Source organism: Cherax quadricarinatus, chromosome 68 (genome assembly GCF_038502225.1).
Source record: "Cherax quadricarinatus isolate ZL_2023a chromosome 68, ASM3850222v1, whole genome shotgun sequence".
NCBI lineage: Eukaryota > Metazoa > Arthropoda > Malacostraca > Decapoda > Parastacidae > Cherax > Cherax quadricarinatus.
The window spans coordinates 20849969-20875633 of NC_091359.1; the positions used below are offsets into that span (position 1 = coordinate 20849969).

The window sequence follows — 25665 nt, forward strand, 5'->3', positions numbered from 1 at the left end:
GTGATATCTAATTTTTCTTTTTCTAAATCATTTGATACCCTCATCACCTTACTTTTATCTATGTTCACTTTCAACTTTCTACCTTTACACACTCCCAAACTCGTCCACTAACCTTTGCAACATTTCTTTAGAATCTCCCATAAGCACAGTATCATCAGCAAAAAGTAACAGTGTCAACTCCCATTTTATATTTGATTCCCCATAATTTAATCCCACCACTCTTCCCAACACCCTAGCATTTACTTCTTTTTCAAGCCCATCTGTAAATATATTAAACAACCATGGTGACATTACTCATCCCTGTCTAAGACCTACTTTTACTGGAAGTAATCTACCTCTCTCCTACACACCCTAACCTAAGCCTCACTATCCTCATAAAAACTCTTTACAGCATTTAGTAACTTACTACCTATTCCATATACTTGCAACATCTGCCACATTGCTCCCCTATCCACTTTATCATATGCCTTTTCTAAATCCATAAATGCGATGAAAACTTCCCTACCTTTATCATGCTTCAATGTAAACACTTGATTTACACATCCCCTATCCACTCTAAAGCCTCCTTGCTTATCTGCAATCTTACTCTCTCTCTTAACTTCTAATTCTTTCAATAATAACCCTACCGTACACTTTTCCTGGTATACTCAATGGACTTATTCCCCTATAATTTTTACAATCTCTTTTATCCCCTTTCCTTTGTATAAAGGAACTATACACGCTCTCTGCCAATCCCTAGGTACCTTCCCATCTTTCATACATTTATTAAACAAAAATTCCAACCACTGCAATGCTATATCCCCCCTCTGCTGTTAGCATTCCTGTCATGATCCTGTCAGTTCTTGCTGCTTTTCCTCCCTTTCATTCTACGTAGTTCCTCATGCACCTCCCCCACGCTCACATTTTGCTCTTCTTTACTCCTAAAAGATGTTATACCTCCCTAGCCAGTGCATGAAATTACCACCTCCCTTTCTTCATCGACATTTAAAAGTTCCTCAAAATATTCTCACCATCTACCCAAAACCTCCATCTCCCCATCTACTAACTCCCCTACTCTGGTTTTAACTGACAAATCCATTTGTTCCCTAGGCTTTCTTAATTTGTTTAACTCACTCCAAAATTTTTTTCTTATTTTCATTAAAATTTTTTGACAGTACCTCTCCCATTCTATCATCCGCTCTCCTTTTGCACTCTCTCACCACTTTCTCCACCTTTCTTTTACTCTCCATATATGCTGCTCTTCTTATAACACTTCTTCTTTGTAAAAGCCTCTCATAAGCTACCTTTTTCTCTTTTATCACACCCTTTACTTCATCATTCCACCAATCACTCTTACTCTAACTATAGCTACAACTAAATAATGATAAAATATATCAGTTGTCCCTCTGTAAACATGTACATACTGAAGCCTACCCATTAATGTTTTATCCACCAATACATAATCTAACAAACTACTTTCATTACATGCTATATCATACCTTGTATACGTATTTATCCTCTTTTTCATAAAATATCATATACTTATTGCCAAACCTCTTTCTCCACATAGCTCAATTAATGGGTCCCCATTTTCATTTACCCCTGTCACCTCAAATTTATCTGCTGCTCCCTCCACAACATTTGTACCCACTTTAGCTTTGAAATTCCCAACCACCATTACTCTCACACTTGGTTCAAAACTCCCCATGCACTCAACATTTCCCAAAATCTCTCTCTCTCCTCTACACTTTTCTCTTCTCCAGGTGCATAAACACTTACTATAGCCCACTGTTCACATCCAACACTTATTTTACTCCACATAATCCTTGAATTAATACATTTATATTCCCTCTTTTCCTGCCATAACTTATCCTTCAACATTATTGCTACTCTTTCTTTAGCTCTAACTCTATTTGAAACCCCTGACCTAATCCCATTTATTTCTCCCCACTGAAACTCTCCTACCCCTTTCAGCTTTGTTTCACTTAAAGCAAGTACATCCAGCTTCTTCTCATTTATAACATGCACAATCATCTCTTATCATTTGCGCAACATCCACGCACATTTAAACATCCCACTTTGACAGTTTTCTTCTTTTTCTTTTTAGTAGGCTATACGGGACAAGGGGTTACTAATCCATTGTTCCCAGCATTTTAGTTCACTTTTACAACACACATGGCTTACTGAGGAAAGATTTTTATTCCACTTCCCCATGGATGTAAAAGGAAAAAAATAAGAACAAGAACTATTAAGATAAAATCAAAGAAAACTCGGATTTTGTATTCATAAACGTGTACAGTAAGGTCCCGCTTTACGGCGTTTTGCCTTACAGCATTCCACTAATACGGCGATGTCAAATTATGACCAAAATTTGCTATACGGCAAGTGGTCTTTCAAATACGGCGCCCCCCCCCCACCTGGTTTGTTTACATTTTCCGTGACCACATCTATTATGTCAGGAAATTTTCCAAAATTTCAAGTATTTTAAAGTTATTGCATATTTTATATGTACTCTGATAATTATACTTATGTGTACCTGTACATAAATATACTTACACACTGTGCTGGTGTGCAGGTACACATTAAAATCGCTAAGTCTCTTTCTACTCATGATGCCAATACTTCGTAATAATAATCACTCTTGGGCACACTAAATGTCTTATTTTACATCTATATAGGCATTTTCATTAACCCTTTCAGGGTCCGTCCCGTAGATCTACGGCTTTTTGGCGAGTGTCCAAACCGTAGATCTACGCCAAAATTCTAGCACCGTCAAATTTAGCGCGAAAGCGGTCATAGGCCTACATGTGAGAGAATGGGTGTGCGCCGTAAACAAAAAATCTAGGCGCCTGCATAGCATTGTGGGAACGCCGGCTCAGTCACCCTTGTTCACCATGCCTCGTCGCAAGTCAGCTCTCACTCCCCGGAAAATTGGGACTCTCCTCTTCCTGTCTGATAGTTCTGACACTGATGGAAGTGCAAATGAAGACGAATTCTATGGCTTTGATAAGTTAGTGACCGAAAATAATGACCAGGATATCGATAATAGTGCAGAAAACCCCGACGATCCTCGACCTTCTACCTCTGGTGTGGGCACTCGTGACTCACGGTCGGGTGTTCCTAAACGTAAGAGAAAACTAATATTTTCGCGTGGCCGGGCCTCTGACTTCAGTAATGACGATGATTTTGATGTGGATTGTGATTTTATTGCGCTCGACGATCATTCGAGTAGTGATAGTGAGGAATCATATTCACCAGTGAAGCGTTGGTATGTTCGCCGCCGCATGCGCTCGGGTAGTGTACCCTATGCTGTGCCCAAGGGATGGAGTACATCCCGTGGCCCTACACCTATTTTAGGTAGTGATAGTGAGGATGATGTGTCTACACTTGGCATGGATGGGCCACAGGCATCAGTGGATGGTGTTAGTGGTGCTGGTGGTGGTAGTGGCACCGCCATGCGTGACTCACCGTGCCACGCGGGGACCCACGCTGCTGACTCGTCAGTTCAAGGACAAAGCGGAGCGTCAGCCACCAGCCCGCCACAACCACAACCACCCGTACAACCAGCCTATGATGTCCAGTATCCACCACAAAACTGTATGTGGGATTGGCAGCAAAATCCCAATTTTGTTCCCAAGCCTCACCACTTTGATGACTCTCAAAGTGGAATTCTACCTACCTGTCCCCTTGGAACCACGGCCAATGAACTGGAATTCTTTGAATTATTCTTTGACCAGCCATTGATGGAAATTATTGCCAGGGAAAATAATAAGTATTTTCAGTACACCATGGCAAATACGATCTTATCACCACAGTCAAGACTACACAGGTGGAAAGAGACAACTGTTGCAGAAATGTATTTGCTTTTTGCAACAATAATGCTTATGCCTCACGTCTATAGGCATAATATAAAAGCATACTGGTCCACAGATCGGCTAATTTGTACCCCATCCTTCAGTGAAATAATACCAGTGAACAGGTTTATCTTACTGTTACGTATGTTGCACTTCTCTGACAAAACCAGGCCTGACAGAAGTGACAGGTTATACAAGATTAGAAATGTTTTCATGTATCTCAAACAAAAGTTCAGGATATACTTTTATCCATTCAAGAATCTTGTAATTGACGAGTCTTTGATTTTGTTCAAAGGTAGACTGTCATTCAAGCAGTATATACCGAGCAAGAGGAACCGCTTTGGTATAAAATTGTTTGTACTCTGTGATTGTGACAGTGGCCTGGTGTTGGATATTGTTGTATACACGGGTAGTAAAACATTGAAAGATACCAAGATGTTATTGGGTGTCTCAGGTGACGTAGTGAGAAACATGATGGCACCTTATCTTGGTAAGGGCCATACATTATATACCGGTAACTGGTACACAAGCCCACTACTCAGTGATTTCATGCGAGTGAACAAGACAGATGTATGTGGCACAGTGCGTTCTAATCGTAAACATATGCCCAGGCTCAACGCAGGTGTTCGTGGTGATGACGTGCAGGTGTTTACTGCCAATGACATCATGGCATTACGGTGGCATGACAAACGAGATGTCACATTGTTAAGATTTCGTTCGGATTTTTAACCCCGGAGGGTTAGCCACCCAGGATAACCCAAGAAAGTCAGTGCGTCATCGAGGACTGTCTAACTTATTTCCATTGGGGTCCTTAATCTTGTCCCCCAGGATGCGACCCACACCAGTCGACTAACACCCAGGTACCTATTTGCTGCTAGGTGAACAGGACAACAGGTGTAAGGAAACGTGTTGGAATGTTTCCACCCGCCGGGAATCGAACCCGGGCCCTCCGTGTGTGAAGCGGGAGCTTTAGCCACCAGGCCACCGGGCCACCCATTCACCGTATTCACCATTCACCGTAATGAAATGTAAGACAGTGGCAAAGTTGATCGAGTGACTAATGAACGTATTCGAAAACCAGTGTCAGTGATTGATTATACACAAAACATGCGCTTGGTTGACAAGTGTGACATGCAGATTGGTTTTGTTGACTGTGTTCGTAAGAGTTACAAGTGGTACATGAAACTTTTCTTCCATCTCATGGACATTTCAATGCCGAATGCATATAATATGTACCAAATAAAGACTGGTAACAGACCACCGTATGGTGAATTTTGTTTGTCTGTTGTCAGACAACTCATAATGAAGTACCAGGTAACAACACCTGCAATACAACATGGTCCTCGAATTCATCACGATATACCCAAGCGTTTGAGGAGAGAAGGTGATCATTTCATAATACAGCTCCCTTCAACTCAAAAGAAATTTGCTCAGAAGAGATGCATTGTCTGTGCACAAACAAAACGACGGCAACAAAGACGCAAATACACTCGGTTTATGTGTGAGGAATGTAAGGTGCCTCTGTGCATGGTGCCTTGTTTCAAGGAGTTCCACAAGCTCCAGCAGTTCTAAAACCATGTCCAGTGATTGTAAATATGTAAATATATGATAGAACTTTAGTATTATACAAGATTTGTGCATGTTTATTGTAATAAACAACAGTGGTAAACAATAATATGATAATAACTTTAGTGCGGTTATTGTGTTCAATACAGTGAGTTTATATATATCAATTATATACATTATTGGTCTCTCAGGCCCCAAATGTTAGTAGGAATAGAAAAAAATTGGAAAAGAAAAGAAAAAACGACCAAAACAACAAAATAATATAATACGCGTATGTGGAATTCATCGATGTTGCCACCACCACATCATTTTCTATAAACTTCTTGGCACTGTATCTCGGTAAGTACTGATCAGATTCTAATTTTTTTTTGTTTTATTACCTTCACAAAAATATGCTCTTTAATTCTGTAAGAATTTTTTTTTTTTTTTTTTTTTTTTCCAAAATTTCTTGGACACTGGTGCGTGACTTCAGATTTTGGCCTTGGACCCTGGAAGGGTTAATCCATCTATGATATTTTCCTCAAAATTATATATGAAACCCATTACATAGCATATAAACATGATACATACACTCACAGAATAAAAATTTATGTAAATATGAGAGTTGTGTACAAAGCAGCTGTGTAGGTAGTGTCGGAAGAATTACGTTTTCTCTTGTCAAACCGAGGGATAACTGTAGAAAAATATTCTTTTCATATGCCTTTACTCTATATATAGCAACAACCCTTCACAACCCTTGTGGGTTTAGTGCTTTTTATAATAAATAATAATAATAATATTATTAATAATAATAATAATATTATTATTATTATTATTATTATTATTATTATTATTATTATTATCTTCATTCACTCTGAAAATGGTGTGTTGCTGTTTGTTTATTCTGAACTAACTTGTACAACTTGTACACAATGTAAGAGTATTTGTATTGTGAGGTAATTATTATTAAAATAAAACAAATATTGAGGTAAATGTTTTACAAACTCTTACAAATGGACGTGAATGAACTAAAAGTAGACACATATTAATACGCATTTATTTTGCCTGGCCAAGTGATCGTCCACTACCTGTTCAGTTTGTGTTCTTACATTGTGCCAACTCTGTATCTCGTTCTCTCTCTCGTTTACTCTTTCGTTAACTAGTTGGCTCTTATTGACGATGGCGTGTAAGGTTAGCTGTAATAAAAAGAGAAGTCGTAAGTCTCTCGATTTAAGTGCCAAGTTAGAGGATGATGGTGTTCCATTCTGATTTTATTCAATAAACACCCTGCCACTCACCTCTCACACTTTAATATTAATATTTTAAGTTAAGTAATAAGTGTACTCTGTGTGTATCTTACCTTTTATTGTGTTTTTAATGCCTATTTCTATTGCTAACTTAATATAAGTTAGTGTAAACTTGTTGTCTGGCATTTATTGCATATTTTATGTGTGCTCTGATAATACTTGTGGAGCTGTGTGGTAGCCGGGTGGAGGGACAACATTACGTTTTCTCTGTTCAGCCATCAGAGAAAACGTGTATGAATCTGCGTTTGGCCAAGCCACTCCCTCACTCCGCTTTTGTTTACAATTTTCGGCATGAATTATTCATTACTTCTACCTTCGTTTATGATGGCATCTAAAGGTAGTTGTTAGAAATGATTAAATTCAGTGAACAATGCATGTCGATGTTAATATGGCTCTGGGCCACAGTGTAGGTAGCCGGTAGGTGTAGCCCAGGCGGGCTACACCTACCGGCTACCTACACTGGCTTTCTACAAATAAGTACTACTCACCTCTCTTCCTATATTAAGACTACACATATTTTTAGGTAAATAATGAGTGTACTGTATGTGTATTTTACCTCTCTGGGATGTTTTAAATATCGTATATTAAGTATGAGACGGGGAGCCAGGGCTACCTACACCTGGGCTACCTGCACCTGACTTCCTACATATAAGTACTACTCACCTTTCTCCCTACATTAAGATTACAAATACTTTAAGATAAGTAATGAATTTACTGTGAATGTATTTTACTTTGTGTGTTTTTAATGCCTAGTTCTATTACTAACTTAATATAATTTAGTGTAAACTTGTTGTCTGGCATTTATATGCATTTATAAATGGAAAAAAATGGCGTTCTGCCTTCCGGCGATGTCTGCTTTCCGGCGGCAGCCTGGAACCTAACCCGCCGTATAAGTGGGGCCCTACTGTACTTGAATGTGTAGTGTGATCTAAGTGTAAGTAGAAGTAGCAACATACCTGATATCTTGCATGTTTATGAGACAGAAAAAAGATACCGGCAATTCTTTCTTTCTTTCTTTCAACACACCGGCCGTATCCCACCGAGGCGGGGTGGCCCAAAAGGAAAAACGAAAGTTTCTCCTTTTACATTTAGTAATATATACAGGAGAAGAGGTTACTAGCCCCTTGCTCCCGACCGGCAGTTCTACCATCATTTAAAACAATTACAGGCTTTCATTTCACACTCACTTGGCAGGATGGTAGTACCTTCCTAGGTGGTTGCTGTCTACCAATCTACTACTATATATATATATTTATATTTATTTATTTCTATTTATTATTTTATATTATTTTACTTGGCTATCTCCCACCAAGGTAGGATGTCTATTAATATATTGTACATAAAATGTGTATGTACTGTCTTTTTACAATGTATATGCTCCATTTAAACAATTGAGACACACCTGGAACTAATTGCTTCAGCTAATTAAGACTGCTTCACATAATATATAAGCTTGAATAATTGCCTGTTGTAAAAATAAATGTGTAGAAATAATTGTATTAATCTTAGTTATTTCTATCAGTGTTTAGCTTTAGTTAATGCACAGTCTTGTACAGTAGCTAAATATTTTTTTTTTTTTAACACTCCAACCGTCTCTCACCAAGGCAGGGTGACACACACAAAAAAAAAGATGAAACACTTTCACTATCATTCACTCTTATCATTCTCTTGTCAAGAGGTGCTCCTTCAGACTGCAAACGTCCCCACCCCTCCTCTAGAGTGCAGGCATTCTACGCCTCACCTTCAGCGTACAAGTTACCCTGAATTCTTCACAGAATATTATCATGTTCACACTCCAATAGCTAGTCAGATCCCAAAAACCATTCTGAAGTTTATATCACAGAATAAGTGACAGTTTGTTAAACAGTTAAATATAGCTGGCAAATTTGTATATATACTGTACAATGATTTACAAAGCACTTCAGGGACAATCATAGAAAAGATTGTTTTCAACATGTTTACCTGCACTGTAGTCAATTGTAGGGTCATTGACACCACAACCTGGTCCCAGACCAGGCCTCTTGGTTGGTGATGGCCGATGTGTTAAAAAAAATGCGCATATAGTATTTAATATAATGGTCCACAGAAATGAAATTTGATTTTTTTTTTTTTTTGTCTCACCCCCGTTGTTATGTTACACTAAAAAAAAAAAATCATTCCACACCCATATTTTTTTTTTTTAAGGAGAGGCTAATCACTCAAACATTGTATGAAACACATTATGGCCAAGATACAGTCCTGTATTAGATTCTAATTCAGCTTCCACTTCAAGAAAATATAAGCCCCAATGTCTCTTATATTAAAGTAGATTTAAATGTGCTGCAGGGAAAATTGAAAGCACTCTCAGCATAGGTCCAGATTCCTCCTAGGACTCTGTTATAGCTCTGCAGCTGTTTTCCATAATTATAATGACTGAGAATTTATTGTTAAAGCTTCATTGAAAATATGCCAGAATGAAATCTCATTTCAAACTGAGTTGAATTGGAAAATCACTTGGGATCTTAATCTGATGAGATCAGTGTAGGGCTCCAAGTGTAGAGGTCTAAAGCCCTAGTTTTAATGACTGAATAATCTTGTTGCTATCTAGATATTGTAAGTCTCTTTCTCTGTGAGCATTGTGGCATTTTTATTATGCATACTCAATTTGTTTCCCATTTTAAATATGTTAAATAAATTGTATAATTCTCACAATTTGTATTCAAATAATCCACCTTTTACCATTATGGTTATTTATGCTGATATTCCACATGCCTCTGCTGCAAGCCTCCCCCTCATTAATGACTTCTTTGTGAGACAGTTTATAACTGTAATTATGTTAATGATCAAGTGAGAGAATAGTCAAGGTAAGGAGAGGTTGCTATGAGAGGTATCTGTGCCTGGAATACCAGTAAAACCTAAAAGTAAATTAGATCGGTTATTGTGGTGTCAAATATAATTATGATAACCAGTTAATTTTTTTTTTAACGCGGCCATTTCCCACCAAGGCAGGGTGACCCAAAAAGAAAGAAAAAAAACTTTCATCATTCAACACTTTCACCATCACTCATACATAATCACTGTATTTGCAGCGGCACTCAGATATGACAGTTTAGACGTCCCTCCAAATTGCCAGTATCCCAAACTCCTCCTTTAAAGTGCAGGCATTGTACTTCCCATTTCCAGGACTCAAGTCTGGCTAACTGGTTTCCCTGAATTACAAAATATTACCCTGCTCACGCTCCAACAGCTTGTCAGGTCCCAAAAACCATTCATCTCCATTCACTCCTATCTAACACACTCCTGCAGGCTTGCTGGAAGTCCAATCCCCTCACCCACAAAACCTCCTTTACTCCCTCCCTCTAACCTTTTCGGGGCCAACCCCTACCTCACCTTTCTGCATGATATTTACACCAATGTGTGGTGTAACCAGTTAATTGTAAAGATTATTTCAGTGATTAAGTTATTAATCCTCCCATTTTCAGTTGCGTTCTTCTCTCTTCTTAGTGGCCACACATTACTAAACAATTATAACAGTGTTCACAAGCCTACACAATATGACAATATATGTATAAGACATCCAGGCTGGGGGCTTTCCACACTTGGTATCCCATTCTGATCCTATTTGGAATAGGCTCCCCAAATCAAATTCCCAGTTTTACTGACCCCCAGTTCATTGTACCTTGCAGTGCAGCTCAGTTTTGAATGAAAGCATTCAATTTTTTCACATCTCCAAATGAGGTTCTCTCAGCACATTGTCTGCTATGGAGATCCCTCATGGTTTGCTGACTGCAAAAGAGAAAATTACTTGCTTGTTCTCTCTAAAGTTCACTGGTATCCCATGTTTTAAAACTTTTTCAAACATTCAGCTTAATTTCTAGGATTTCTCTAGTTCAAATGATTATAAAAACTTGTTAATCTCAATAATGGACAAAACTGAGTAGCCAAATATCAGGTTTCCACACAATTGTGAGCATGACTCACGAAATCGTAATGACATGATTGCAAACTAACCATACCACGGGCGGCTTCTATCCCTGCCAGTGGTATGGTTTAATTGTGAGCACTCATGAGTACTGATTAAAGATAATTGTGCAGCACTTCTCTCATAAAACTCACAAAAAATACTCATAACTAGTACAGTACAATCCTCATTGTCAGCCAACCTGTTTAATATGCAAAACAAAATGTATTCACATATGCCCTGTAATATGTAAAGAAGAGACAGTATGCAGGTTATTGCTTTTATTTACATTAATTTTGTGCTTGTGTAATAAGTACATGCATATTTTAAGACTACAGTAAGCCCTCAGCTTAATGGACTTAGAAAGAAATGTAGGAGTGGACAAAGTTCGTTCTTTACAGAATTTTTCATTATTGTTATGATCACATCAAAACAGTCTCATCTTTATTAAACACAGTTACCATTACCGGTAACCCACTTTCCTCTGTTAGTCTGTTAAGTCGAGGGTTAGCTGTATTTTGAAATCAAACACATTGCATTGTTGTTGGTAAGTAAAACAAGATACAGTACAATACTGTATTTGAAACCAAATCTTTCTACATTTCAGCTTAAACTAATTTATCATTTGCATTAATGTGCATAGAAATGTGAAAGCTTCTTCGTTTTGTGTACACTGTAGCTCTGTACTTAGTTGAGTATGTAGTGTTCATATAAATATATTTAAGCAGTTACAGTTCACATTGGACTTGATCTCCATATGTGCAAGATATATGTGTGTTTTACAATGCTGTGCAGTATATCAGTGCCCAACTCACTCTTCCAACAGGTGGAGGCCATTATGGGACTGAGAGAGGTGAAAGGTCGTACAGAATATAAAGTACGCTGGAAAGGGTGGAATTCTAAATATGACTCATGGCTTGCAGAAGATGAATTGAATTGCCCAGAAATTCTGAAACGTTTTAATGCTACTCTTGACAAGTTGGAAAAGCAGGAAGATTGGCAGGTAAATATTTTGGTAATTTTATGTAATTTTTTTTCTTCCAACAAACCGGCCATATCTCACCGAGGCAGGGTGACTCAAAAAAAAAAAATGGAAGTTTTTCTTTTTAAATTTAGTAATTTATATAGGAGAAGGGGTTATTTTTATGTATATACAGTGGACCCCGCATACCGCATGCATCGCATACCGTACAATCCGCATACCGCTCACTTTTTTTCGCAAAAATTTTGCCTCGCATACCGCCCAAAAACCCGCTCACCGCCCTTCGTCCGAGACGTGTCCAATGTGCGGCCTGAGCCACGCTCACATGTTCCGCTGGTGGCATTGTTTACCAGCCAGCCTCCGCGGTAACATCCAAGCATACAGTCGGAACATTTCGTATTATTACAGTGTTTTTGGTGATTTTTTCTGGAAAATAAGTGACCATGGGCCCCAAGAAAGCTTCTAGTGCCAACCCTACAGCAATAAGGGTGAGAATTACTATAGAGATGAAGAAAAAGATCATTGATAAGTATGAAAGTGGAGTGCGTGTCTCCGAGCTGGCCAAGTTGTATAATAAACCCCAATCAACCATCGCTACTATTGGTGGTACAGCTGCTGCTGTACCACCATCAGCTGCTGCTGTACCACCGTCAGCTGCTGCTGCACTGTCAGCTGCTGCTGCTGTTGTACCACCGTCAGCTGCTGCTGCTGCTGTAGCATCGTCTGCTGCTGCTGTAGCATCGTCTGCTGCTGCTGTAGCATCGTCTGTTGCTGCTGTAGCATCGTCTGTTGCTGCTGTACCACCGTCAGCTGCTGCTGCTGCTGTACCACCGTTGTTGGTGTGGCTTATTGAGAATACCAAGAAACAATTAACCCCAGAGGATTTGCCACCCAGGATAACCCAAAAAAGTCAGTGTCATCGAAGACTGTCTAACTTATTTCCATTGGGGTCCTTAATCTTGTCTCCCAGGATGCAACCCACCCCAGTCGACTAACACCCAGGTGAACAGGGAAAAATGCCTGGAACTAGTGCTCATATTGGTGAATTTAAAGCCAGCAAAGGTTGGTTTGAGAGATTTAAGAATCGTAGTGGCACACACAGTGTGATAAGGCCTGTTCTGGAAGAAAATGCCAAACAGGACCTACAGTACTCAGGAGGAAAAGGCACTCCCAGGACACAGTGTCTCATCAGTCATTGCTGCATCTTCAATAAAGGTAAGTGTCATTTATTCTTCATTTAGTAGAGTAGTACATGCACAATATATATTGTGCATGTACTACTCTACTATTGTGCATGTATCCTTCTCTTTGTGTGTAGGAAAATGTATATTTCATGTGGTAAAAAATTTTTTTTCATACTTTTGGGTGTCTTGCACGGATTAATTTGATTTCCATTATTTCTTATGGGGAAAATTCATTCGCATACCGAACATTTCGCATAACAATCAGCCCTCTTGCACGGATTAAAGTCGCTATGCGGGGGTCCACTGTAATATATAAAATTTTTTTAATTATTTTAATCCTCTGACTGTTTTGGTCGTATATATACGTTTTACGAGCCACCGTTTTTGACATACATATATACTCATAAATTCTAGCGGCTTCAAATCAAGCAGGAGAAAGCTGGTAGGCCCACATGTGAGAGAATGGGTGTGTGTGGTCAGTGTGCACTGTATAAAAAAAATCCTGGAGCACGCAGTGCATAATGAGAAAAAAAACTCTGACCTTTTTTTTTTTTTAATTAAAATGCCGACTTTGTGGTCTATTTTCGTATAGTATTTATGGTTGTGTTCTCGTTTTCTTGGTCTCATTTGATAGATTGGAAAACATATAGAAATAGAGGTGATTTTGATTGGCTTTACTATATAAAGAACCTGACAGTGGAGCTCAAAGTAGGGAAAATGTTTGATTTTTGCCGATGTTCAAATGATTTATTGGAAAATGATGTCATTTTCCAATAAATGTCCAACTAGCCATTCTGATATGCAGTCATGAATGGGTTGACATTATTTGTACAATTATTTCAATATTGCAGTAGTCTGCATAATAGTAAATCTTCTATTTTTTGTTTGAATAAAATTCAAAATAGAAAGCAAGAGTAATAACAAGAGGGGACTGGAGACATGACTGATGAACAAAGAAAATGTTATTTTAGAGCCATGAATGTCTGCATTGTTCATTCTGGACCCTGTTTTGAAATTGTCATATTTTTTAATTTTCATGAAATTGGCCAAATTGCAAATTTCTGACCATGTTATTGGGTAGTTGAAATCAGTAAATGGGCAGTTTCTTGTACTCAGTCGATAGAAAAAAATGGAGTTCTAGAGAAATAGCTATGAGTTTGGTCGACTAGAACAATGGAGTTAGCCAAAAATTGGGCTCAAAGTGGGCGAAATCACCGATTTGCAAATATCGCTGAGGTTGCTAACTTTGCGAGAGCGTAATTCTGTCAGTTTTCCATCAAATTTTGTTCCTTTGGTGTCATTACCATTGGGAAAAGCTTGTCATTTCATAAGAAAAATAATTTTTTTTTTTTTTTTTTTAAATTTTGGTGACACCAGGAGACACCTCAGGATTTGGGGTTGCGACAGTCAAGGGGTTAAATCATAAAATAAAACAATATCATTGAAAAATAAAGTGTGGGTTTGTGGGTTTGCTCCACCTATAGTATTGGTTGGAACAAACCCACAAGCCCACACTTTATTTTTCAAGCCCACACCGTAGAAAGGAAAACTGAAAGACGTGTTTTCCATCCTGGACCATTATGAAAGTATGAAAATTATTAGAGATGAAGTTTTGCAACATTGATATTTTTGTGATTGAGAGAAGAGTTTTTTTTTTTTTTTTTTTTTTTTTTTTTTTTTTTTTTTATTTATTATTTTTTTTTTTAAGGATTAGTTTTTAGCTGTAATTACAAACAAACTGTTTACAACTGAAGTAAAAAAAAAAAGACAGTACTGAAGGCAAGGCTTCCTTGGACAGTGATGTCAAAATAGACTATACTCTTCAGGTACTTTTATTTTGCAAAAATTTTTGGACGAAGCTGTAAGACATTTTAATACTGTATATGAATTATGTTCCAAAGGATTGGAAGAGAACATGCATAGTTCCTTTTGTATATTGGGAGGAAAAAAAAAAGAGATGAAAGAATGGGAAAATTAGAGGGAAATAAGCCTGTTGAGTATTCTGGGTAATGTGTATGGCAGAATTATCAAAAGAATTAAGGGGGTAAGACAAAGTAGAATTGCATAGAAACAGAATTATTTAAGAAGAGTAACAATGTTGCATATGTTTTAAGTACAGGAAGGCCCCGCTTTACGGCGTTTCACTTTACGGCGTTCCGCTAATACGGACATTTCAAATTATGACCAAAACTCGCTATACGGCTCCCCCCACCTGACTTTCTAATACGGTCACCGTGCCCCACCCTGTTTGTTTACATTCTCCATGAGCTCAGTAAGCACTAAGTCTCTCCATTTTGTCTGGAAACTCCAAAATTTCAAATGTTTTTAAAAGTTATTTCATATTTTATATATACTCTGATAATTATACTTATGTATACCTGTACCTAAATAAACTTACATACATCGAGTCATTTAAATGTCGTATATTACGTTAATATACACATTTTCATTAATCCATCCATGATATTTTTTTCAAAATTATATAATAAACACGATGCATAACATATAAATAAGATAAATACACCCCACAGTAGAATAAATAAACATAAATGTGAGATGTGGTAGCAGACGACTTGCACAAGTGACGCCATATTAGAAATGATAATAATAACAATACTCACCGAGTCTCATTAAATGTCGTATATTACGGTAATATACACATTTTCATTAATCCATCTGGAGTTTACCTGGAGAGAGTTTCGGGGGTCAACGCCCCCGCGGCCCGGTCTGTGACCAGGCCTCCTGGTGGATCAGCGCCTGATCAACCAGGCTGTTGCTGCTGGCTGCACGCAAACCAACGTACGAGCCACAGCCCGGCTGATCAGGAACTGCCTTTAGGTGCTTGTCCAGTGCCAGCTTGAAGACTGCCAGGGGTCTGTTGGTAATCCCCCTTATGTGTGCTGGGAGGCAGTTGAACAGTCTCGGTCCCCTGACACTTATTGTATGGTCTCTTAACGTGCTAGTGACACCCCTGCTTTTCATTGGGGGGATGGTGCATCGTCTGCCAAGTCTTTTGCTTTCGTAGTGAGTGATTTTCGTGTGCAAGTTCGGTACTAGTCCCTCTAGGATTTTCCAGGTGTATATAATCATGTATCTCTCCCTCCTGCGTTCCAGGGAATACAGGTTTAGAAACCTCAAGCGCTCCCAGTAATTGAGGTGTTTTATCTCCGTTATGCGCGCCGTGAAAGTTCTCTGTACATTTTCTAGGTCGGCAATTTCACCTGCCTTGAAAGGTGCTGTTAGAGTGCAGCAATATTCCAGCCTAGATAGAACAAGTGACCTGAAGAGTGTCATCATGGGCTTGATATTTTTTTCAAAATTATATAATAAACACGATGCATAACATATAAATAAGATAAATACACCCCACAGTAGAATAAATAAACATAAATGTGAGATGTGGTAGCAGACGACTTGCACAAGTGGTGATAATAACAATACTCGCCGAGTCTCATTAAATGTCGTATATTACGGTAATATACACATTTTCATTAATCCATCCATGATATTTTTTTCAAAATTATATAATAAACACGATGCATAACATATAAATAAGATAAATACACCCCACAGTAGAATAAATAAACATAAATGTGAGATGTGGTAGCAGACGACTTGCACAAGTGACGCCATAATAACAATACTCACCGAGTCTCATTAAATGTCGTATATTACGGTAATATACACATTTTCATTAATACATCCATGATATTTTTTTCAAAATTATATAATAAACACGATGCATAACATATAAATAAGATAAATACACCCCACAGTAGAATAAATAAACATAAATGTGAGATGTGGTAGCAGACGACTTGCACAAGTGGTGATAATAACAATACTCGCCGAGTCTCATTAAATGTCGTATATTACGGTAATATACACATTTTCATTAATCCATCCATGATATTTTTTTCAAAATTATATAATAAACACGATGCATAACATATAAATAAGATAAATACTCCCCACAGTAGAATAAATAAACATAAATGTGAGATGTGGTAGCAGACGACTTGCACAAGTGATGCCATAATAACAATACTCACCGAGTCTCATTAAATGTCGTATATTACGGTAATATACACATTTTCATTAATCCATCCATGATATTTTTTTAAAAATTATAAACACGATACATAACATAAAAAGATGATAAATACACCCCACAATAGAATAAATAAACATAAATATAAGATGTGGGAGCCTGGTTTGTTTACTCTGCGCCTGTTACCTCTCATGTACTCATTCTTTCTCTCTCTCATTTATTCGTTTTATCTCATTTACTTACTCCTGACCCTACATTAAGACTACAAATATTTTAAGGTAAGTAATGAGTGAACTGTGTATACATTTTATCACTCTGGGATGCTTAAATATCATAGAATAGTATGTGTGGGTGGGGTGGCCTGGTGAGGTAGCCTGGCTATTACAATACATACCACACTTGATTTCTTACAATAAATACTACTTGTCTCACCCTAGATTAAGACTATAAATATTTTAAGGTAAGTAATGAGTGCACTATGTGTGTATTGTACCTTTTTATTGTTTTTTGATGCCTGGTTCTATTGCTAACTTAATATATGTTAGTGTAAACTTGTTATCTAGTGTTTGTATGCATTTATAAGTGGAAAAAAAGGGTGTTCCACTTTACGGCGATTTCCGCTTTACGGCGGTAGCCTGGAACCTAACCTGCCGTATAAGTGGGGCCCTCCTGTACATGGAATTGGTGGTACATTACTAAAAGCAGTGAAGAAGTTTCCCGCCGTGATGAGGTGCCCCAAAAAAGAAATGCATTCATCATTACTCACTCCATTACTAACCATACCCTGGCCGGGATTGAACCCGCGGTCAGAGAGTCTCAAAACTAGCTGGTCTAGTGGCTAACGCGACGGGCTGGAGTTTTGAGACTCTCTGACCGCGGGTTCAATCACGGCCGGGGTATGGTTTGTTTGCAATCGTGTCATTACGATTTCATGAGTCACTCCATTACTGTCTTGCCAGAGGCATGCCAACACGACAGTTCAAAACTGCAGCGTATCTCCACCCCTCCTTCAGAGTGCAGGCACTGTACTTCCCACCTCCAGGGCTCAAGTCTGGTTAACCAGTTTCACTGAATCTCTTCATAAATGTTACCTTGCTTGCACTCCAACAGCACATCAAGTCCTAAAAACCACTCATCTCCATTCACTCCTCTTCAACACTTTCACACACTCTGGATGTCAAAGCCTCTCGCATACTAAACCTCCTTTACCCCTCTTCCCCCCTCCAACCTTTCCTAGGGCATCTCCTACCCTGCATTCCATCCACTACAGATTTACTCTCTCCATGTCATCCTATTTTGTCCCATCTTCTGTGTGTGGCCAAACCACCCCAACAACCCCTCCTCAGCCCTCTGCACCTCCTAATTTCCAAATTATGAATTCTCTACATAATATTCACACCACAGATTGCTCTCAGACATGACATTTCCATTGCCTCCAGCCTCCTCCTTGCTACATCATTAACAGCCCATGCTTCACACCTATATAAGAGTGTTGGTACCACTATACTCTCATACATTCCCTATTTTGCCTCCATGGATAATGTTCTTTTGTCTCCACAGATGCCTTAATGCACCACCCGCCTTTCTTCCCTTATTAATTCTATGGTGCTATTTTGTTTACACAAACCCACGCTGCCTTCCCCACCACTCACACTGCCTCCCCCACCAACCATGCTGTCTTCCCCACCACCCACATGGAAATAAGTCACTTAGGAAGAGTCCCAATTTGCTGGGATGGGTGAACAAGGCGTACTAAATTAGCACACTCACAGTGCACTGCGGCCTCCTCGATTTTTTTTATACTGCACATGCTGACCATGCAGACCCATTCTCTGACACGTAGATCTACCAGCTTTCTCCTGCTAGATTTGAAGCCACTAGAATTTTGGCATATTAATATGTCACCGACACTGGCCTGTAAGCCGTATCTGTATGTCACCGACAGTGAAAGGATTAATGGTTAAAGTGCATTGTGTCTAGAATTTTCCAGGGCATGAAGAGCTTTGATGAATAGAGATTATAAAAGCAGACACACTGGCTTGAAAGGGAAAAGCAGGTAACTTAAGCCTGTTTTTCTTGAAACTGGCATAGGCAGTGATACAGCTCAACAGTATGCTGATTGGATGAAAGGCTTGCTGAGCAGGTAGTGACAGAAACAAGGGCCTAGTGGCCTTGGCTTCATGTATCTGCTCTCAGCCTTTAATAATTGAAAGGGTTATGAGTTCTCACATCATAAAAATCTTTGAAAGAGTGATGAGACTGCAGATTACAAATTTCATGGATCAGCATAACCCAAACCAGCATGGTTTTAGAGCAGGACGATCAGGCCTATCACAGCTGCTGAACCATTATGGTAGAATTACAGAGGTGTTGGAAGACAATCAAAATGCAGGTGTGATTTACAGATTTTGCAAAGGCATTTGACAGTTGCGATCATAGAGTGATAGCTCACAAAATGAGGGCCATGGGCATTATGAGGAAGGTAGGCAGATGGATTTTCGGGTTCCTAACACAGAACACAAAAAGTAGTAGTAAACAGAGTAAGATCCAGCATCAAAGTAAAAAGCTTAGTGCCCCAAGGCACTGTCCTGGCACCTCTGCTGTTTCTCTTCCTAATAGCAGATATAGATAAAAACACCCATCACACTTTTGTATCATCATTTGCAGATAACACTAAAATAAGCATGAAAGTCACTATGGTAGAGGACATTGAAAAATTACAGGAAGACATAAGCAGCGTTTTCTGGTGGGCAGTGGAGAACAACATGACGTTCAGTGGTGATAAGTTCCAGCTGCTTACATATGGAAAGAATGATGAACTCAAATGGAACACTATATACAAAACTCAAGAGGGTCACCAAATAGAGTGAAAGGAACACGTAAAAGACCTGGAAATAATTATGTCACCTGACCTTTCTTTTAACCCTTAAACTGTCGAAATGTAGATCTATGTTTATGTATGTAGCACTCTGTCCTTTATTTCTTCGTTTGAAAGCATGTAAAAAAAAAAAACGTAGATCTACGTTTGGGCAGTTTAAGGGTTAAAGACCATAACAAGACAAAGATCACAACAGCAAGGAAGATGATGGGGTGGGTATTAAGAACTTTCAAAACAAGGGAAATAATGCTGATGGTGACACTTCAAGTTGCTAGTGCTCCCTCATTTAGAATATTGGTTAGTGCTGACGGCTCCATTCAAAACAGGAGAAATATCAGAGCTGGAACAAATACAGAGATCGTTTACATCTCACATTGAGCCAGTAATGCACCTAAATTACTGGGAACACCTTTCAAGTCTTGAATATGTACTCATTGGAGCAGAGGAGGGAGAGATACATGATAATATATACCTGGAAAGTACTTGAGGGCCTGGTCCCAAATCTGCACAATGCCATAACAATATAGTGGAGTGAGAGATATGGGGGGAAGTGCAAAATAAACCCAGTGAGGAGCAGGGGTTTGGTGAGGACAATAAGGGAACACTGTATCAACATCTGGGGTCCCAGACTATTCATCATCTTACCAAAAGATATCAGAAACACAGCTGAAACAAGTGTTGAAGCCTTCAAGAGGAAACTGAACAAGTATCTTCACCAGGTGCCAGATCAACCAGGCTGTAATGGGTATGTGGGGCAGCGGGCCTTCAACAGCAACAGCCTGATTGACCAGGCAAGCGCCAGATGAGCTTGACCCAAGCTGGGCTCAGAGAGTAGAGAAACTCTTGAAACTCTTCAAAACTATCATAGATCTTTCTCCCATAAGTTTACTCCTAAATATCAGAACATATTCATTTCTTCATACTCCTTCCTTCCAATCTGATATCCAGTCTTTCATTACCTAATTTTTTTGTTACGCTCATCTTGTTTCTCTCTCCAATATTTTCTTAATTTTCTTCTTTTACATACCCTCCCAAATTCATCCACCAACCTTTGCAACTTCTCTTCAGAATCTCCCAAAAATCACAGTGTCATCGGCAAAAATGAGCTGCAACAACTCCTACTTTGTATTAGATTCTATATATTTTAATCCCATACCTCTTCCCAACATCCTGGCATTCACTTCTTTTATAACCCCATCCACAAATATGTTAACCCTTTGAGGGTCGAGACCTCCAATCCTTAACTCACTCTCAAGGTTGAAAATTTAAAAAAAAAAAAAAATCTTAGAAATGATAGAGAATTTTTTCCCAATGGTAATGACACCAAAAGTACGAAATTTGATGGAAAACTTGTGAAATTATGTTCTCGTGAAGTTAGCGATATTTGTGCAGCGGCGATTTCGCCCACTTGGAGCCCTATTTTCGGCCAGTTCAATTGTTCCATTCGACTAAAATCATAACTATTTTGCTAGAACTCCGTTTGTTCTATTGATCGAGTACAAGGAACCACCCATTTGCTGATGTCAACTACCCAGTAACAGTAAAGTGGTCAGAAATTGGCAATTTGGCCAATTTCAACCAAATTCAAAAGATGCCAATTTAAAAATAGGGTCCAGAATACATACTCAAGACACATTCTTGGCACTAAAATAACATTTTCTATGTTCATTAGTCATGTCTCCAGGCCCCTCTTATGTTACTCTTGCCTTCCATTTTGAATTTTTATTCTCGCAAAAAATAGAAGATTTACTCTTATGAACATAAGAAAGAAGGAACACTGCAACAGGCCTACTGACCCATGCGAAGCAGGTCCATGTCCCCTCCCCTGGATTAGCCCAATGACCCACTTAGTCAGGTCATTTCCACTTAAGGAAGGAGCAAAGCATCAGATCTAGTAGCACAAGCTAGTCAGGTCCAACTCTCACCCACTCATGTAATTATCTAACCTATTTTTAAAACTACACAATGTTTTAGCCTCTATAACTGTACTCGGGAGTTTGTTCCACTCATCCACAACTCTATTACCAAACCAGTGCTTTCCTATATCCTTGTTATGCAGACTACTGCATTATTGTAAAAATGGTATAAATAATATCAGCACATTTGTGAAAGAATATTAGACTCACCAGTTGACATGTATTGGACACGTGGCGTGATTTGTTTACTCTTGAACATTGGCAAAAATCGAACATTTCTGCTACTTTGAACTCAATTTCAAGGTACTTTTCATTGTGAAACCAATCAAAATCATCTCTATTTCTGTAATATATCTTCCATTCTATCAAATGAGACCAAGAAAATGAGAATACAACCATAAATACCACATGAAAATACACTGCAAAGTCACTGTTTTAAATCAAAAACATGGTCAGAGTTAATTATCTCATTATGCACTGCGTGCTGCAGGATTTTTTTTATACTGTACACACTGGCCACACAGACCCATTGTTTCATATGTAGACCTACCAGCTTTCTTCCACTGTTAGAATTTTGGCATATGAATACTGGACTGACACTGGCTATCAACCCATACATACACAGGACTGACCCTGAAAGGGTTAAACAACTCTGGTGACATCGTGCATCTCTGTCTAAGGTCTACTTTTGCTGGAAAATAATCTCCCTCTTTCCTACATACCCTAACCTGAGCCATGGAGGCAAAAAGGAAAATGTATCAGAGTATAGTGGTACCAACACTCTTATATGGGTGTAAAGCATGAGTTTTTAAGAATTGAAATGAGGAGGAAGCAGGAGGCAGTGAAGGTGTCATGCTTGAGAGTTGTGTGTGATGTGAATTTCATGCATAGAATTTAAAGCACAGAAATTAGTAAATGGACTAGTGTTAGGACTGAGTATACTACAAACTCTGATCGTACAACAGAGCGGAAAAGTAATGTGAGGGACCTGGGAGTGGTAATGTTTGAGGATCTCACTTTCAAGGATTACAGCTGCAAAGAAAACGATAGGATGGATAATGAGAAAGTTCAAAACAAAAGATGCTAAGCTAATGATGATCCTTTTCAAATCACTTTTTCTCTCTCGACTGGATTACTGCTATACATTAACATCTTTCAAAGCAGGTGAAATTGCAGATCTAGAGAGTGTACAGAGAACCTTTACTGCACATATAAGAACATAAGAAAGAAGGAACACTGTAGCAGGCTTACTGACCCATGCTAGGCAGGTCCAATTCTCCTATTGGCTTAAGCCAATACCCTAACCTAGTCAGGTCAGGTCACATTCACTTAAGGAAGGAGCATGGCATCTGACCTAGTAGCATAAGCTAGTCAGGTTTAAGTCACACCCACTCAAGTATTTATCTAACCTGTTTTTAAAACTACATACACTACTGGGAGCGCTTGGAAGCACTTGACTTGTATTCGCTGGAATGCAGGCGAGAGAGATATATCATAATCTACACTTGGAAAATCCTAGAAGGAATGGTCCCGAATCGTCACACAGAAATCACTCCCTATGAAAGTAAAAGACTGGGCAGGCGGTGCAAAATGCCCCCAATGAAAATTAGGGGCTCCATTGGTACAATAGCAGAAAACACTAAGTGTCCAGGGCTCAAGACTGTTCAACAGCCTCCCACCATGCATAAGGGGAATTACCAATAGGCCCCTGGCTGCTTCAAGAGGGAACTGGACAGATACTTGAAATTGGTGCCAGATCAGCCGGGCTGTGGTTCATACATTAGACATTGTATGGCCAGCAGTAACAGCCTGGTTGATTAGGCCCTGGTCCACCGGGAGGCCTGGTCGTGAATCAGGCCATGGGGGCATTGATTCCCGGAATACCCTCCAGGTAGGTAGGAAAGGTATTGTTCAGAAGGCAGAAGGTTAGTTGATGGGGTTTGGGCATTTAAAAAGAATGGAGCAGAGTGGGGTGATCAAAAGGGTGTATAAATCCTAAGTGGAAGAATGGGAAGAGGGGGGGTTATCCCAGGAAGGATTGGAGGGAGGGTATTAGGAGGTAAACTGGTAGTGGGTTGAGCATCCAACAGGCATGTATGAGTGTATTAGATCAGGGTTAGTAGGGAAAAGTAGTTTTAGGGAATTTAAGTACTATTGGAGTGTGAGTAGGATAATATTTATGAAGGTTTCAGGGAAACTGGTCAGCTGGACTTGAGTTCTGGGGGACTGGAAGGTTATTGGCTGCTCTTTGAAGGGGTGAGAATGTTAGTCGTTTGAATTGTGAACCCTGCACATTTCTGACAAGATAGCTGTTGAATGACAGTTGGTGAATGATTTGCTTCTGGGTCTCCTTACCTTGGTGAGAGACGGCCATGTGGTAAAAAAAATTAGAGGTAAAAATATACTGGTGTTTGGGCGTAACTGAATTAAAAAATTGAATGCTGTTATGTATTCATGCTTGTCTTCAGAGGAACTAGAAAGAAAATTCAAAGAGAAACACATACAGGCTAATGTAAGGTGTTTAAAAATAAGGTAACATGACACAACTCAGATACAGTGGGTTAGTATGCAATGTATGCTACCATGGGGTAGCATACACTGCAAGTCTTCATGTAAACTATAGTGAGGAACAAAGATATAAATTAAACTAAATTGATTTTCTTTATATTTATATAGGTTGAAAAAATTTTGGAGGAACGTGAAAAAAAAGGAAAGAAAGAGTATTTAATTCAGTGGAAGGATTGGGGCCCCAAATATAACACATGGGAGCCTGAGGAGAATCTAGAAGGCTGCCAAGATATTATGAAGCGCTTCAAGGAACAAGAAAAAAAGCAGAAGGTTGGTTCTTATTTGTTCTTGATTTTATTTGTGGATCCCCTGAAAATTTGACCCCCAAAGAAAATGAGTGAAGTATATATATAGTTATGTAAATTTTGTGTCTTTGTACTTTTGGACCAAAGCTAGCATTGCAGTCTAGCATAACCTTACATTATATTAAAAACTTGATTTCCCTAACCTTTATAACAATTTTCATAACTGTATTTCATAGGAACAGAAGAATAGTGGAGCACTGTATGAGGCCTGTTGAACCATGCTAGGCAGATTCATCTCACACCCAACCACACTCTCTCATGTATCTGTTTAACCTGTTTTTAAAGCTTCCCAAGTTCTCATTTCAGTGATGGTATTTGAGAGTTAGTTCCACTCATCCTTATCTTGATTACCAAATCGGTGCTTTTTTTTTATATCCTTTCTAAATCCAAATTTCTCTAACCTAAATCCATTGCTGTGAGACCTGTCTTGGTTAAATATTTTCAACACACTTTTGTTTTCCCTTTATTTATTCTGTTTTTCCACTTATGTACTTCACACTTGTCCTCCCTAATTCTACACTTTACCAGAGAGTGCAAATTCGGTGCCTTTAGCCTCTCTTCGTAAGAAAGATTTTGGATAACATGGGATCAGCCTCAGTATCCTTTTCTGAAAAAAAACACTGTGCACATGCATTGACTGCCAGATAACATGGTAATTATGTACCCGAAAACAGCATGTTATCACTAATGTGTACAAAATGAACTGAAGAACATGTAGGAAAAATAGTCTACATTCACTAGATGCCTAACAAAAAGCCAACCAAAATTTTTATAGGGCTTCAAATTTTAAGAAACACTGAAATAATGTTTATGTAAGGCAATGTGGTGATGTTTGTCAGTCACAGATCCTATATTTACATCACTTCTGGCATAAGTAGATACCATATTTTTCACCTGTATGGGTGTTATCAAGGCGATTTAGAGTGGTTGGGTGTACACAGGAGTGGTTAGAGCAGTTGACGTGATTGGGTTCGGTGTAGGGGTAGGGGACCGAATGGTGGATGGGTGGATTGCATTATTTTAAGACTGCTAGAGACTGGGTCAGAAACTTTGAGATTCAGGCAGGAAAAACAAGGAGCATACTCCAGTAGATCAAAGAGAATTTTAGGGTAAGGAAGCAGAGCGTTATTGTCAGGTAAGAAACATCAGAATGGGG

The 25665-nt window shown here is 38.8% G+C and overlaps 1 protein-coding gene across 1 annotated transcript in view; it reads left to right on the forward strand.

Annotated features, from left to right (window-relative positions):
- LOC128697705 (uncharacterized) overlaps window positions 1-25665 on the forward strand; it is a gene marked incomplete in the record, with an annotated part of 237631 nt that overhangs the window by 127870 nt on the left and 84096 nt on the right. The window contains 2 exon segments of the mRNA XM_070099757.1: window positions 11452-11628; window positions 24313-24474. Coding sequence (XP_069955858.1) covers window positions 11452-11628; window positions 24313-24474 — 339 coding nt within the window.